General features: G+C 36.8%; 1 protein-coding gene across 1 annotated transcript in view; it reads left to right on the forward strand.

The window, feature by feature from the left end:
- The first annotated feature begins 13,559 nt into the window (after positions 1-13,559).
- RASGRP3 (RAS guanyl releasing protein 3) overlaps positions 13,560-16,513 on the forward strand; it is a 32,357-nt gene continuing 29,403 nt past the window's right edge. Inside the window, exons 1-2 of the mRNA XM_006910380.1 lie at positions 13,560-13,726; positions 14,733-14,835. Of these exons, the coding sequence (XP_006910442.1) occupies positions 13,657-13,726; positions 14,733-14,835 (173 nt within the window). The 5' untranslated portion in view covers positions 13,560-13,656. The remainder of the gene's footprint in view (positions 13,727-14,732; positions 14,836-16,513) is intronic.

Raw genomic sequence — 16,513 nt, forward strand, 5'->3', positions numbered from 1 at the left:
TGCTTTTCCACCTCTCTGTCTTTTAAGTGTCGTTTTCTTTTTATGCAGTGTTCTTTTCTCTGTTCAGTGCAATCCCACTCGTGCTTCAAGGCGCATCTCAATTCTATGAGTCAGAAGTTGTCTTTACTTTTCTCAAGACTCTTTCATAATACCCTGTACCCTAATTTCTGTTCATTTTGTGACCCCCCCTCTGTAGATCCTAAGGCTTCTGAGGTCACAATCTGTGCCCAATACATATTTGTACCTCTGCCACGGTATTAATCATGGTATCTGGCACAGAAATAAGTGTTTATTAAATAAATGATAAAATGACTGGAAGAAGTATTAGTGTATTTTTATTCTCTTTAACAAATCTGTGATACTAAAAATCTGGAAGCATGTCTTGAAATTCCATTTTGGGCATGTTAATATAAACAGAGTGAATTCATTCAATAATCAAAAGAAAAAATTCAAGATGAGAATAAGATTAGAGAAGAAAATTGGAGAAGAAACATATTTAAAGTTTGAAGACCGTGTGGGAAGAACATAGTGGCAGAAAAAGTTAACCACATTAGAATATCAGGCACATTTCTGTGTTGGGGGCTAGAAAGACAAGAGACATGATCTGGTTCTCGAGAAACTCCTGGGAAGACAGAACCATTTTGTAACAAAAATCATACAAAACCTAAAGGAAGTCAGTACGTTGAGTGCCAAAGTCTGCCTGGAAGAGTTGGGAGGGAGGAGGAGAACTCAAGTAGGCATTTGAGAAGTGAGTATGTGATTGCCAAGAGGACATATTGGAGGAGGGAAGATATTAGTGCAAAGAAAATATGTGCAAAGCATGATGTCTGTAGTTCAGGCTGCTATAACAAAAATACCATGGATCGTGTGTCTTCAACAACAAACCACCCTCATGACTTAATTATCCCCTAAAGGCCCCAGCTCTAAATACTATATAACACTGGGGTTTAGGGTTTTAACACATAAATTTGGGGTGACACAACATTCAGTCCATATCACATGGGCACTATGAAAAGGAAGTTCATTTTATAGCTATATAGCTTGTGGTGGAGTAAAGCAGGGGTGGATAAAGAAGAGTGAGGGTATGGGTGCACAGGGAGTGAGGACCATCCATGAATGGCTTTGTATGCCATGCGAGGACTTTAGATTTAGATAAGAGACAATAGGGAACTATGAAAGAATTTCGAATGAGGTGTCTTGTGATCAATCTGATAATTTGGAAAGACTAATTTGGCACTAATAGAGAGTAGAGAGTAGGAGGTGAGAATCAATCTAGAAGCCTTATGAGTAAGCATTGCAGTGGACCAGGAGAAGGTAATGACAGCTTGAATGCAGGAGAGGATGGAGAGCAGAGGCATATGAGAAGCAATTGTGAGGTAGACGATGAGACTTGGATATGGAGATGTGATGAAAGGAGGTGCTGGGAAATCAGTGAGGCCCAAGTTTCTAGAGTAAAATATTGCGAATCAGGTTGAAACATAAATCAAAGAAAGATATACAGGAGATACAGAGATACAGAAGTTTAGGAAAGTAAAGAGGACATATTTTTAAATTAATTTAAAAAATTTAAATTGAAATGTAACTCATATAGCATTAGAATCTGCCCTTTTCAAGTGTACAGTTCAGTGATTTTTAGTATATTCACAAGGCTGTACAACTACCACCATCAAATTCTAGATTATTTTCATCATCCCAAAAAGAAACTCTGAATTTGGCAGTTATTCCCTGGCCCTCCTTCCCCTCAACCCCTGGCAACCATTAATTTACTTTCTTTCTCTATGGATTTACCTATTCTTAACATTTTATGTAAATGGAATTATTATAATATATGATATGGCCTTTTGCGTCTGGCTTTTTTCACTTAGCGTATGCTTTCAAAGTTTATCCATGTTGTAGCATGTATCAGTACTTGATTCTTTTTTAGGGTTGAATAATATATGTAGATAGACCTCATTTTATTTATCCATTCATTCGTTCATAGACATTTGGGTTGTTTCCACTTTTTGGCTATTATGAATAATACTGTTATGAACATTTGTATACAAGTTTTTGTGTGAACATGTTTTCAATTTTCTTGACTGTATACCTAGGAGTGAATTTGCTGGATCAAATGCTAACTCCACGTTTAGATTTTTGAGAAACTGCCAAACTGTTTTCCAAAGTGGCTGTATCATTTTACATATCCTCTAGCAATGCATGATGTTATAACATGAAAACTTACCCAAAATTTAAGCAAAAGTTGCCCAAAGTCACACATTCGTAAGTATCAGAGCTAGGACACAGCCCCAGGTCTGCCTACCTGCAAACCCCACTCTGTCCTCCACAGTACATCATGCAGCTGGCCTCAGTTTTCTTTGGAGTCACCAACACAGAGTGGTAATTGAAGCAGAGTTATGGATGACTTTACCATAGAGAGTCTGAGATGAAAGGAAAAGGCTAGGCGTGGAGACCTACGAACTCCAGCAGTAGGAGAGGAATCTGCACATGACACTGAGAAAGTGTGACCAGAGGCATCGAAGAAAAGCCAGGGAAGAGAAGTTGCCAGGAAAAGCATACAGAGGGAAAATTTTTTAGGAAGGGTATGGTCAAGAGCAATGTATGGCTGCTGAGCCTTAGTGTGACTTCTGCCACAGTAGTTTTGGTAAAGTGCGGGGACGGGAAGTGGAGGGAGAATTGGACAGAGCTTGATTTTGATGCTCTGAAGAGTGACGCAGTTAAATCAGCAAACTCTATTTGGCTGTGAAGGATGGGGAGATGGGAGAGATGGCCAGTAGAGAACTGGTGTCTTTTTGTTTGCTTTTGTTTCTGGCCCAAAAAGACACCTCGCGTTTACTTAAATTGCTAACGATTTAGTTCCAATTAGTTAATCCCTCCCTTCTTTTATAACTGTACCAACAAAAGCCATATTCCTGGTCCTTTGCCTCCTCTGAAACTTTAATAGCGATTTTATGAAAAGCTATCTTCCTCTCCATCTTTCTTTCTCTTCCTTTGTCTCTCTAGATCCACTAATGAGTAAAAAATACCCATCGGATTCATGTTTCTAGGAATTACACAATTTCTGCAAGCTAATTTGGCATTTAAGGAACCAGTACTATCAGCCTTTAAACTTCTTGAGAATTCTGAAAGTTCTTATCAGCATTTTTGACAGAGCCCCACAGACCTTCTTGTCCTCCATATGTAAATCGGCTATTAATCCATTTATATTAGTCCATAATAATCTATTCTAATTGGGAAATACATTCTAAATTCTGAATAACCACTTTACAAATATAGTTTGAAACGTTTTTAATTTTAAGACTTTTTTTCATTATATTTTATGCTTTTAAAATCTTTTACAAATGTTTTTTTGTTGTTATTCGTCTGATGAGGAGGGAAGGGTAATAACATCTCTCTTATATTGGAAATGATGAACATGAACCTTAGAGAAGTTAAACGGGACCTAAGATACTACTGAAATTTTCTAGCCACTTATGTTTTCTCTCTTGTTGGTATGCACTATAATTTCTTTTCAGGAGTAAGGTGAAATTAGTTAATAGCCTTAGACAGGAGGAAGAAAAATAGTACCATCTCTTGAGATTTGTTTTCCTTTTTGAGAAAGAAAGGAACATTTGCTTTAGGAAAAACCTCTGAAATAAAAGAGAATGACAATGTCATTAGGTGGAACCTAATTATGGGCTTTGAGTTGTATAAATACAATTCGTACAGAAATAATTTTTAAAACTTTTTTTGTTCCTATACTTTACTTTTACTTGGGTCCAATAAAAAGTCAAGCTCCAAATCTGTGATTCAGAAGTAATTTCAACTTGAGACTTTACCATCCCATAAGAGAGTGCTGTAAACATACTGGTTTATAAACAAGAGCAGTGTTTTCACTTAGATAATAATAGGAAAGACAAATTAATATTACATCTTCAAGTAGGTCTATATCTATGTATACAAAAGTTAGTATCAAAATGATGTAAGAGATTTAGCTTTTAAAGCTTATCACTATCAATAGCAAAATTGGATAATAAAATGAATAATAATATAATAATAAAGCAGCATTGTACAGCCCCTCTGCTTTTCATAGTACATTCATTTATTTATGCTTTTTTAAATCTAAAAACACTTCAGAATTCATATGGTCCCACCCGACCCCAGTCATTTTACTGTCATCAGCTCCAGTTCTAAATATTGTCTTTTATGTGTTCTTTTTTTCACACGATGATAAGTTTCTTGACAGCAGATTGGTGGTATCTATCCCATGCGCAGTTCTGGAATCATGCTCAGATGTTTCCAGCCACTTCACTGCTGGACGCCACTGCATTTAGCTGATATTTTCTGTTTTAGTTTTATGACCCATTAAAATTAATACTCTCAAGTGTCTCCTCTTTCAGGAAGCCTTCTTGCATCTCTTTGGGTGAATTCAGTCCCATTTCTGTGCTCCCATAACACTCTAAGCATGTGTCTCTGACACTGCATTCAACAGGCTCATTATTTTATAATCACTGGTTTATAAGCTGTCTCCCACACGAGGATGTGGGCCCTTGTGAACGGGCTCGTTATATCTCCAGCCCATAGCCCAGCACTTAATGTTTGATAGATATTCAATCATTGGCCTTTTGCTCAACAAAACAAATGCTTTTCTCTGAGAGCATGGAGATACCTTTGCAGGCAATCTTTCATTGTTAGTGTTTCTTGTTGCTTTCCTGTGTAGCAACTTAGAACTCAGGTTTTAAAAATCCTTTCCTGGTATTGTCAGACAGGTGGCTTCCACCCCCCGCACAGAGTGATGGTAGATTAAAGAGAAATTTTGTACTCTCTTGCTTCTTAGAGGCTTTCTCTGTAATGTCATCATTACATGGAGCCTCCTTTGTGTAGATTCTATCCTCTGAGATTGTCATCTGGCCCCAGTGAGAGGATTCCTAAAAGTTTATTTCCTTGGGGCAGTTATCTAAACATGTATTCTTGCTCACAGTGAGCACATAAGAAATGAACGAGCACATTATCGCTGGTACCAAGTATTGAAAGGAAGTTGATAACCAGCTCAGAGCTCATCTCATAAAGCCTCCTTGCATTTTTTGGTAACAATGAAGGGACAAGGTTTAGCTGTGTTTTATTTATTTCTGGATTTCTGGAGTAGGACCCAGAGCTGCAGAGTTCATTGGATAAAGTGCTTAGCACAGTGACTGGCACAGGAGCTCTGGGAAAGGTGACTTCCCCCCACCTCCTACTTCCCTGTCATCAAACTCATTCAGAAGCAAATGAACAACTGAAGGGTAAGGAAATGTGACTTTCTTTCAGGGGATTTGGAACCAGTCCTTCCAGACTGTAGTGCCATAGACAGGATTCTCATGGATATCTTTGGCATCTTTAGGGGAAGAAAACATTGATCTTTAAAAAAATAAAACAAAACAAACAACAAAAAAAACCTATTTTCCCAAAGTTTAAAATTTTAACTTCCAAGCTAAACATTTCCTAATTCTAGGCCTCATTTTGGGGCGTTATTTACAATTTGAACTCTGGAGTAACTATAGTAGGTCATAGCGCTTCCATGTTGTTGAATATGTCCCTCTGGAATTCACCTGAATGCAAATGTCTGATCTCAGTTCTCTTCCATGTTCTGCTCCAGCCAAATGCTAGGACAACACTTCCTTGGTGGGACTTTGGAATTACATGGTATTTATTACTAGAGTTTCTTCTAGACTCTCATTTCTTATCCAACTCATATCAGCTGTAAATATATTAGTTTGGTTGTCAATGTTAAATACTGGTAACCAAGAAAAAATAAGTAAAATGCAGTTTAACCTTGTTACTTAATTGTTAACCAAACAATGCAAGGAGGCCTTGTGAAATGAGCTCTGAACTTGTTATTGACTTCTGTTCAGTATTTGGTACCAGTGAGTCCCTGAATTGCCAAGCTTGCTCTAATAATGACAGTTATTCATTTTCAGACAATAGAGCCAGTGATAAAATGCTTAGAAGCTAAGCAGAGGGAATAATAAATATTTGTTCTAGACAAAGCAATGGCTAGAAATTGATCTAATAGGCAAGCCTTAACAACAGTTAAAATTGTATGGATGGTGGAAAAAAATATAAATTTTAGGATGGACCTGGTTTTGTAACTTGATACAGAGAAGTAATTTAACCTCAATTTCCTCATTCATGAAATGGAGAGAATAATACTCAGCTTTCAGGGTATTATAAGATGTAAACATAATAGAAGTGATTTTTCCAACATTGTCTATCACATTACATGCCACCAACAAGTGGTATTTGTAGAGGCTCATAATTAGTTTTCTAAAATTCAAGACAACATTGATCATGAATGCCCCATTAATTTAGTAAAAGCTCTTTGCAGGAAAAAAAACCAAACAACAAAAAATTAAAAACCCAGGAAAACTTCATTATCACATTAAATAAACCCATCCAAGGCAAGAAGAAAAAAAATTAAATGCAACGTTATCCATGACTATCCTATATTGTCATTGTTTGACTAACCTTTGGGGATATTCCTCTACTATCTATAAATGATAGCTTATTTTCTAGGTCATCATTGTGGCTTATTTACAGTGTTTTAACTTTGCTGTAAGCATTGGGCTCATATCCTAAGTTCATACTATCCCAGTTGGTTTGTGATAGAAGCAACCTACACAGTGATGCAACGAGATTGCGACAGAGCATGCTATGGATAGGAACTGATTAGAGAGAATAAAGTAGAAAGCAAAATCCAAAGAACTATGAGGTGACGTTGAGAGAAATAAGAAAGGAAATTAAAATAGGATCAGTGGAGCAATAACCAAAGAATATCAAATGTGAAGAATGAACTGAAAAACAAACAAACAAACAAAACATAATGTCTCTTATGATTTATGACCTTTCCCAAGGCAACAGATAATGAGGGCATTGGAGAGGGCACGTGGTGGGGCAGAGATACAGAAAGCCTGGCTGGGAGGGTGGGGAACATGGGATGGTGGCTGAGGCTGTAGTTGGCAGAATGAAATACCCCGGATCAAGTCAAAGGGTGGGAGGTAAATGACTTCTTTGTTATTTCATTTCCAGTAGTGTCTGTCTTCCTCTTCTCCATTTCAAGCAAAGATAGGCGAAGTGGGTGCCAGGATCCATGCCCTTCTGAGGGAACCGCCTAGCAAATGCCAGCCATGCTTTAGCTCTGAGCTTCATCCTTATGGAAACCATGTGTTCATACTTATGAAAACTGGACTATAAATCCAGAGACTCAGAATTGCCTGCTCCACACAGAAGAAACTTGCCATATAAGTTATTCCAGAAAAGTTACCTTAAATAATTTTACACACTTGACCCAATGAGTGATGTCACCCAGGTAACAAGGAACACTAAACTTCCTTTCAAAACAAACTCCAGAAGAAAAACATTAGCCTTCTTCTCTGGTTGGGAATAATCTCAATACTTCTGGGTTCTTTTCTGTTCTTCACGTCTTTTGCACATTTTCTCTTCTTGATAAAACTCAGACCTATCCCTATTAGACCTTCCAGCAGATGACCTTGTCTTCTTCTTTTTAGAATAAATAGAAGACATCAAACAGGAATTCTGACTTCCCACTATCAAAAGTACAAATTTACCTATATCTATACCTATTTTTTCTTCTTTTCTGCTGTCACACTGGAAGAGATGACCCTCTCCTTTACCTCAGGTAAATCTCTCCACCTGTACATTTGTCCATCAACCCTGTTCTCTCAGAGACCTCGTTACAAGGATTAAATTCTCTTTCTTCTGTCCCTTAAATTTCCCTTTCCACTGATTCTTAGCACTTACACATGCTCAGGTGTCAACTCGGAAGTTTGTAACAGGTATCCAGAAGCTAACTTAACATTTCTCCTTGGATGTCTCAGACATCTCAAACTCAACAAGTCCAAGACTAAATTCACCATTTGCCTCCCATGAACTTCCTACTCCTTCCCCGTTCCCAATCATCTTCTCAGTCTCAGAGGAGTGGCTGCATAACCCAACCAAATGTCTAGCTAGAAATCTGGAAATTATCCCTAACTCCTCTTTTCTGTTCGTTCCCCAGAGCCAACAGATCAGCAAATCTTGTCGAATCTGTTTTCAAAATATATCCTGTAACCAAGAACTCCTTTCCACCTCATGACCACACTCATCTTTTCTTGAATGGTTATAATTGACTACGAACTGGTTTTCCCATCTTCAGTGTATAGGTCTTTACTAATCTCTTCTCTATACTGCAGTTAGAGAGATCTTTAAAAAATCCAAATATGATCATGCCACTCTCCTTGCCTTTAAAACAATGGTTTCCCACTGGGCTTCAGATGAAGTCCATACTTCTTAGTAGAGCTCATGAGCTACTCCTACTGATTTTTCATTCTCATCTTTTGCCACATTCAACACTTCAGTCATTTTAAATGTCTTAATTGACATCTTTCCATCCACTCTTTATCTAGCTTACACTCCTCTGGTTCCCAGTCTAAATTAGCACACTACCTTTTGTAGGATAATTTATTGTAATTACTTGTTTAATTCTTTGCTAAAATATAACGGCGAGAATTGTGTCTGTCTCAGTCACCAATTTATCCTTCCCTCTCTGCTCACCCCCGGCCTCCTCTGCCAGCCACTCTAGTATTTTGCTTAGTATCTGGTATCTAATAGATTCACAGTATTTGTCAAATAAATTATCTTTCAGAATTTTGTTGTCATTTCTCTTACTGAACTCAATAATCTTGATTCTCCTATGGAGTCTCAGAGACTATAATTGCAGAACTTTTTAAATTTCATGTCTGTGGTGAGAAAGGAAAATTAAGCTTGAATCTTCCCAGAAAAACAAAGTCAATGGCACCTTAGTCATTAATCCTTAAGGCTTAAAGGTTTGTAATACTTACCACCCATTTTCACAATGAATTTAGACATTTAGAGAAAACTCCTTGTCTCCATATGAAGGTCATATGAATGTAAAGACATATATATGGTCATTTATATACAAAGACAGTACTTGCCATTTAGGAGGGAAGAGACTTCAAGGGTTTTTTTTTGTTTGTTTCTCTTGGAATAGAGATAATGCTATAGACAAGACAATCTTTGGAAGTTCTAATATGGCCAATATCATTTTAAAACTATTCATTGAATACCTACTAACTATAATATTTCATCTTATAAATTCTGCAATTCTAGATCCAGAAGGAACCTTCATTGCCAGTTAGTATAATTTCCTGGACACTACCTGGGAATTTAGTCTATAGCATCTCTGACAGTTACTACCTTTCTTTGGCTGGAGAACTTTCAGGAATGGGGTTCCATTGCTGGTGAGGCTACCTGCCCCACTACTAGAGACTCTAGTGCCACAATATTTTTTCTCTATTTCATTTTCCCTTCTCTAAACTAATATCTCTCTTTCTATCACTTCTACACATTGGTCCTTTACTTCAACTTAAGTCCTCAACTTAAAATATTGGAAAGGAAAAGGTACGTGGGCAAAGAGAGACACCTTCCCCTAGCACCTAGTGTTTTGCAGGCGATATGGTGGGTACATTTTATATGATATCTCACTAACTCTTTAAACAATCTAGTAAATTAAGCAGTATTAATCGCCTTTTACTTGGAGATAAGTAAAACTTAATGTTCAAATTCAATTTTTTAAAACTTGAAATGTTCAGTTAAAAGCCTAGGGTGCTAATTTATATCTGTTAGTAGATAGTTGCATGGAATTGGCTCCTTTTTACTATTTCTAAAATCGGAAACACAGTTCTCATTGTCCTAAGCAAGCTCACAAGGATTTTTTTGAAGAGAGAGGCTTCACTGGCCATGTTCAATGAGAGTCTTTTAGCTGCATGAACATATCGTGGTCTTTGGAAATCACAACGGACGGAACTCTATTGCTCTTAGAAGTGAGAGCTTCTCTCAGAAATCCTTCAAGCCTTGGGGAAATGTTGGCTTATTGTGTTCTTTTCAGACTTGTGAGAAAATGTCTATGCTGGGGAGCAAGAATTTTTCTTGCAGCTAGAGAGTACCTATCAACAATAAAGCAACTCCTACACCATTGGAAGACTAAACAACCTGGACAAAAATAACATTGACATTTACGTTGAGACAGTCAGCAATGATTTAGGTTCAGAGTTTGAGGATCATCACAACAAACTGTTTTAGAGATTTACTAATATTTCAAAGTCAGTGTTTGGACATTCTTAATGAGTAATCCACTGATATAAGTATATTTGGACTAAAATAATATTTTACACTATGTGTAAAATATTGATTTTGCATATAAATTTTGAGTATAAATTTTGATTTTGCCACATTGGTAGGTTTTTAATAGGCTGAATTTTTTTTTTTTAAGCTGCTTGGTTTTCAAAATATCAAGTCACCAAATAAATATTTTGAATGTTTTTTTTCTCTTTAATTGATTCCATGGGTAAAATTTAGACGAAATCTCAAAACCACCTGTAATTCAAGGTTTTGGGGAAATTCTTAACACACTGTGGATTCTTTTGGGTTTCTATTATTTAACTCTGTCTTTCTGTTCTTTTCTCAGATTCTCCAAAGTACTTACTATTTAAGTTGGATAAGCTATCACTGCAGACTACGTTCCCAATGCATTTTCCAACGATGATAACTGCCCTTAAAATTCTTTCAGACCTGGAAATCTATCTGCGTGAAACCAGTAGGTATGTACTTCTTTAAACTATTGTAGGTTATGTAAGAAACTCTACAAAATAAATGCGCCTAGAAAACCTAACAGAAACATGCCATGATATTAACGAGTTCTCTTTGGATGATGACATAATGGGTAACTTCTCTTCCTTTCCTTTTCCTTACTATTTTAAATGATGAATGTATATCACTTTTATAATAAAGAAGCTTTACTTTTGAAAAAGCGATTACAGGCACAATCATATCCACACATGTGAAATGAGATCTCAGGTAAATGTACAGGCAACAGAATGCTAAGCATGGACATAGACATATCTACTGATTATAGAAATAGATTGTAACTGCATTGCCTAGCTCACCTGGCTCTCATGTGCTGGCTTCTTTGCAGAACACAAATATAACTCAAAACATGGTGACAGGGTTTTGGTACCAGGTTACTTCTAACCCTCTGTGGAAGGTCAACACCTTCTCCAAACAACTCAGCTGAATAATTTTGAATTTGACCTCAGAAACTAGTTTAATTGATCTGGGCTGTTTGGCTCTAAGTAATACATCTACTATTCAGTAATAAAAGTTAACAAGATAAAAAGCGTCTGTATATACACGAAGGTGATCAAACTTGTCACTTGCCCAATCTTGAATTTTAATGGGATTGACAGAATTTACATTTAGGAAATCAGACAAGTGCTGCCCCAAAATGTCCTGGAAGAGGTCCTAAGTTCTTATTATAAATGTAGGCAGATTCTATTAAATCTAGAAAGCTGGCAGGAACTTCCGTCCTAGTAATGTTTACTAAAAGCTGATTTTAGTTAGGAAAACAAACTAAAAAATAATCTCTTCAGAATTTATGATACACATTCATATAAACGTACACATATTCAAAGACAAACTTTTTACAATTTTTATTTTATTCATTTCTTCATCCATGCATCCACTCATTCATTAATTTAGCAAATGCTTTTATTAGTATCTTCTATGTGAGAGGCAAAATCTTAGGAGCTGAGGACTACGCCAGGAAAAAAAACCCCAAAAATCGCTGCATTCATGAAGCTTAGGTTTATAATGCTAGAGAGACTAAAAACCAAATAAACAAGTAAAATACATAATACATGAGATGCGTATGCGTGTTAAGAAAAAAAATAAATCCAGGAAGTGTAATAGGACATGCCAAGTGAGAGGTGGGCGTGGAGAAAGAGGTGCTGTTGTTGGAAATAGGGTGGTCACAAAAGGCCTTACAGATAAGGTCATTTGGTTAAGAAATGCAAAAGTGTGGGTTCCAGACAACTTTAATATTCCCTTTTTTCAAACCATTTGAACTGCGAAAGTGGGAGAATATCGATCTAGTGTTTGTTATTTTTATTGCACATGTGAACTAACCCTTCTTTTTATGCTCTAAGAGTGGTATCTTCAGCATGAGAATGTGCTTCTTATACAGAAATAATACACAGGAAACATGTTTCCTCCAGAGTTACATGCCTGGAGAACAGACTCACTCAAATGTTTCTCTTCAATGCCCCATCTGTACATATGCCCCAACTGTACATATGGACATTAGTTTCTTTTTCTTAGTTCATTTATGTGTTTGTTTTCTGAAGTTGACTATGACCCCACTGAAGGCAGGGATGGGACAATGATTTATTCATCTTGGCAGCCTCAGTGCTTAGTCCAGTGCCACGCCCATGTTAGGTGCTCAATGATTGCCAGTTGAGTAAATTAATTTTGAAAGTAAAATAGACATTGACTTTGAACAGTTCATAAGATGAATGGCCAGTGGCCACATTTACCTACTAAACTGTCCAAAGTAGGTAATTGTCTTACATCATAACGACTTCTGGATTTCTAAAAGCCCAATATGGACCTGGCATCATTTTTTAGCTTGTTTTCCTAACTTAAATCAGCTTTTAGTAAACATTATTAGGACGGAAATTCCTGCCAGCTTTCTAGATTTAAAAGAATCTGCCTATTCTACTTGCTCTGTAAAATAAAATGATGTGTCCCCAACAGGGATACTTTCAGTATAAGCAACTCTGAGAGGTTGTTTCCAATTCTATTTCCACATGACAGTGCTACAGAATGAGACATCTGTCATCTCTACATTTTTCCTCTACCTCTGTGACAGATAATCTGGTATATATCTCTTTCTGAGAGGATATGTAAGGGTGATATTTTTCACACTAGATTAGGGGTAAATTATGACAGCTTATGATATCTGTACTGGAGGGAATAATAAAAGGGAAAAAGGAAACCCCAAAACTTAATTTTAGAATTGAGTCCCAATTCTAGGCCTTAATTATAATTGTGTGGTTTTAGACAAGTTGCCGAATCTTTGTAAATCCCATGACCTCATTGTAAACTGGGAGTAATACTTACTATTTCAGAAGGTCAAGTTGAATAATATATGTAAAGCTTTTGGTATGTGGGTATTCAATAGATTATTGTTAATATTTTTACTACCAATAATAATAGTGTTACTATTGAAGAACTTAGGCAAATAAGATTTTTTAATCAGTTGTTGAACACGATTACAATCACTGAGGCTAATGCTCATAAATATATATTTGCACTTTAAAATTTACCTTTCTCTATTTGCTCATAATAATATTAAACCAAGTAATGTTTATAATATTCTTGGATGTTTTATCACTTAATATGAAGGAAGTATAAAATATTATTTCCAAAAAAATTTTAGCTGCAAAATGAGATTTAATAGGGAACATCTCTGTGGCCTCAAAGCACCATATGTGATGAGGGACAGCTTAGCAAACATTTCGCCATCATGGTGGTTGATGCAGTCTCTGCCACTTTTCTTGTGGAAAGATACAGTCAATGAAAATCATTATCTTTTCAGGTAGGAAAGTGATGCTTCAATGGGTTTAACTCTAGTCTGATCACTTTTTCTTCTTGTTTCTTTAGAGTCTTGAAGTATAACTAAGGCCAGAGACCACCACTAAGCACAGACATCACCAACCTGCATGGTTATGGAGATGGTCTGTCTGATGCCAAAAATGTCTCTAGTTTTTTGACAGCGGCTAAATAACCATGGGGTCAAGTGGACTTGGGAAAGCAGCAACATTAGATGAACTGCTAAGCACTTGCATTGAGATGTTTGGTATGAGCCTTTTTTTCCCTTTGTATATCTTGACGCTATCATTTCCTCCTATTCAGAGGAAAGCATCGCTGTAGAACAGAATGCAATCTCCATACCTTGGTATATTTAAGACTTTTTCGATTGACCCCAATCTATCTCCCCAGTATCACTACCCTCTGCATTTCCTTCCCTTTCCTGTCCACAGCTCATAACACAGCCACACTGTCCGCTGAATGTCTCTGGACAATTCTCTGCATCTTTCTACCTTCGTGCCTTTATCATACCTCTTCCACTGAAATTCTACTTCAGGACTCATCTCAGATGTCATTTCTGGTGTTCATAATACTTTTTCTAATCTCCCCTGTCAAGAAGGCTTCCTCTGCCCTCCCACAGCCCCTTGTAACTTTCTTAAGGCATATGGTATGTGATGCTGTGATTATTTCTTGGTCTTTTGGCTTAGACAAGTGTGAGTAGCAGAATCTGCTGCATTCTATATTTCGTATATGTCTTTTATCTTCTACTGCATGATAGACTTTACAGCTATGTGCTTTTTATGTTGTTTATGGATCCATCTCAGCATTCTGGATTATTTCTTGCACAAAAAATAGTCACACAGGAGTTGTTTGCTGAATTGTTTTTAGAAAGAGTTAGACCAGAGTAAGATTGCCGTATAACATACAGGATAGTCAAGTAATTTCAGTTTCAGATAAACCACATTTTTAGTATGAGTATGTCCTAAATAAGGCATGGGGACATACTTATACCAGAAAATTATTTGTGGTTTACCTTAATTCAAATTTAACTAAGCGTCCTGGATTTTTATTTGCTAAATTCTGACAACCCTAAACCAGAAGAAAGGTGAGACTTACCCACTTAACATGCAAGAAAATACCAGCAGAAATAGGAGGAAAATGATAATTGGATCTATGAAAAGTTTTTGACACTAATGTTTCTCTGCTAATATTGGAAAAAGAGAAGAGTAGTGCTGTTACCTCCTCACCCCTCATTTTATTTTATTTTTTAACAGATGACAATGGAGAGCTGAATAATAGCTATTTGCCAAGAATAGTTCTACTGATGCACCGATGGTATTTATCTTCCACTGAATTGGCAGAAAAACTTCTCTGCATATATCTTTTCAACTACTGTGTAATTTTTACAATCATAAATCAAGTTCTGTGTTTATGTAGAGAGAGTGTCTAACCAAAGCCAGTAAATTAGGATGAATAAACAGTCTTCAGTCAGTTATCCAGCTGTTTTGTGAATATATATAGATGTCTAGACAAAACATCTGGAGGACGGACCAAACAGTTGACTCTCCATCTGGATGTTTTGGCTCTACTTGAAAATAATCACTAGATAGAAAATGAAACAGAAGCTGTAGGCTGAATGTTTCTAACCTGTCTTAAACATTTCTGCTGTTAGCACAATAAAAGAATATTTAACACTGATCTGAGACCTAAATTATTCCTTTTAGAATGACAAAATTGTGGACCCAGAGGATACAATTTAGACATCTGGAAATGCCAGCCAAAATAATATGATCTGGCTCAGGTACAAACACCACCTAAGTTTTTATATCTTTCCTTGCTGGCAAGACACAAAGAACATTCTAGCAGGTTTATTGTAATTTGTTGATTGATGTTAATTTTAGATTTCCTTCTGACGTAAGAGCAAAAAAAATAACCCTGTTCTATAAGGGCTTTTAGCAGTTCATCAACTTTTGTACACAATGCAGTCTTAAAAGGCGGTTGAAAGCCAAATGACCGAAAATGGCAAAATAGTCTCACTTTATAAGGAGGCTTCATTTCCCAATATCAGATGTTTATTATATAATCACTAATGTTGGTTGCTATAGTCTCTGCCTGCTTCAAGCCAGAGGGCCCTGCAGGTGAGCGAGAAGCCTGGAAGGGGAGAGCCTCTGGAGTGGAATTAGGGCCAGGTAGGGCATCCACCTACTCACTTCAACTTCCTCCACTTTCTACTACTTCCCTCCATCTTTCCCACAACCTCAGGGCAGGAGGAGATATTAGAGAGGGTAAGAGGACATTCACTCTGAACAGAGGTCCTTGGAAGTGAGCCAGATCCTAGTCCCCAGTGGCCCAAGGGTTTCACGGGTCCCACAATTGAGACTAGTGCACAGAGACTGATGGATCTGTGACATTGACTCCTTCCAGCCCCGCCCCACCTTAGGATCCAAATACTGTCTGAAGAATGTGCCCCAAACAGCATTCTCATCATTTGTGTGTCCGGTGATGTATGCAATACAAATAAAAATGGCACAGTCAAGCTGAGTATCTGAAAGAAAGATTTATAAAAGTTGTAACTGCGAATCAACATTTCTTTAGACTTTCCTCCCTTCAGATCCCTTGCTCACTGCGTACCCATGGTTCCTGGCATATAGTAGGAGCTCAGTAATATGTGTTTGAAAGTGTGTGAATAAATAGACTTGAAAATAAATTGCAACACAACTTGTGTATTTATATACTTGAAAATTACATTTTCAAATACTAAAGAAATTAGAATACATATATAAGGCATTAATCCTAAATACATATATAAGGCATTAATCCTAAAATCTTTTTGGCTAAAATGGTGCTACTATGTACCACCAAATTTAAATTATCTCTAGTTGGTAGTATATTTATAATTATAGTTGACAGTCATCATTTGGTGAGTGCTCAGGAAGGTAAAATAGATTTTATAAGTGGCTTCTCTTCCAGACCAAAAAAGTATGTTCCAGAGCAATAATACATTGTTTTAATTATTCAGTGCCGACATCATCAGAACCCACTTTTCTCCCCATTT

Source organism: Pteropus alecto, unplaced genomic scaffold (genome assembly GCF_000325575.1).
Source record: "Pteropus alecto unplaced genomic scaffold, ASM32557v1 scaffold61, whole genome shotgun sequence".
In the NCBI taxonomy this organism is placed as follows: Eukaryota; Metazoa; Chordata; class Mammalia; order Chiroptera; family Pteropodidae; genus Pteropus; species Pteropus alecto.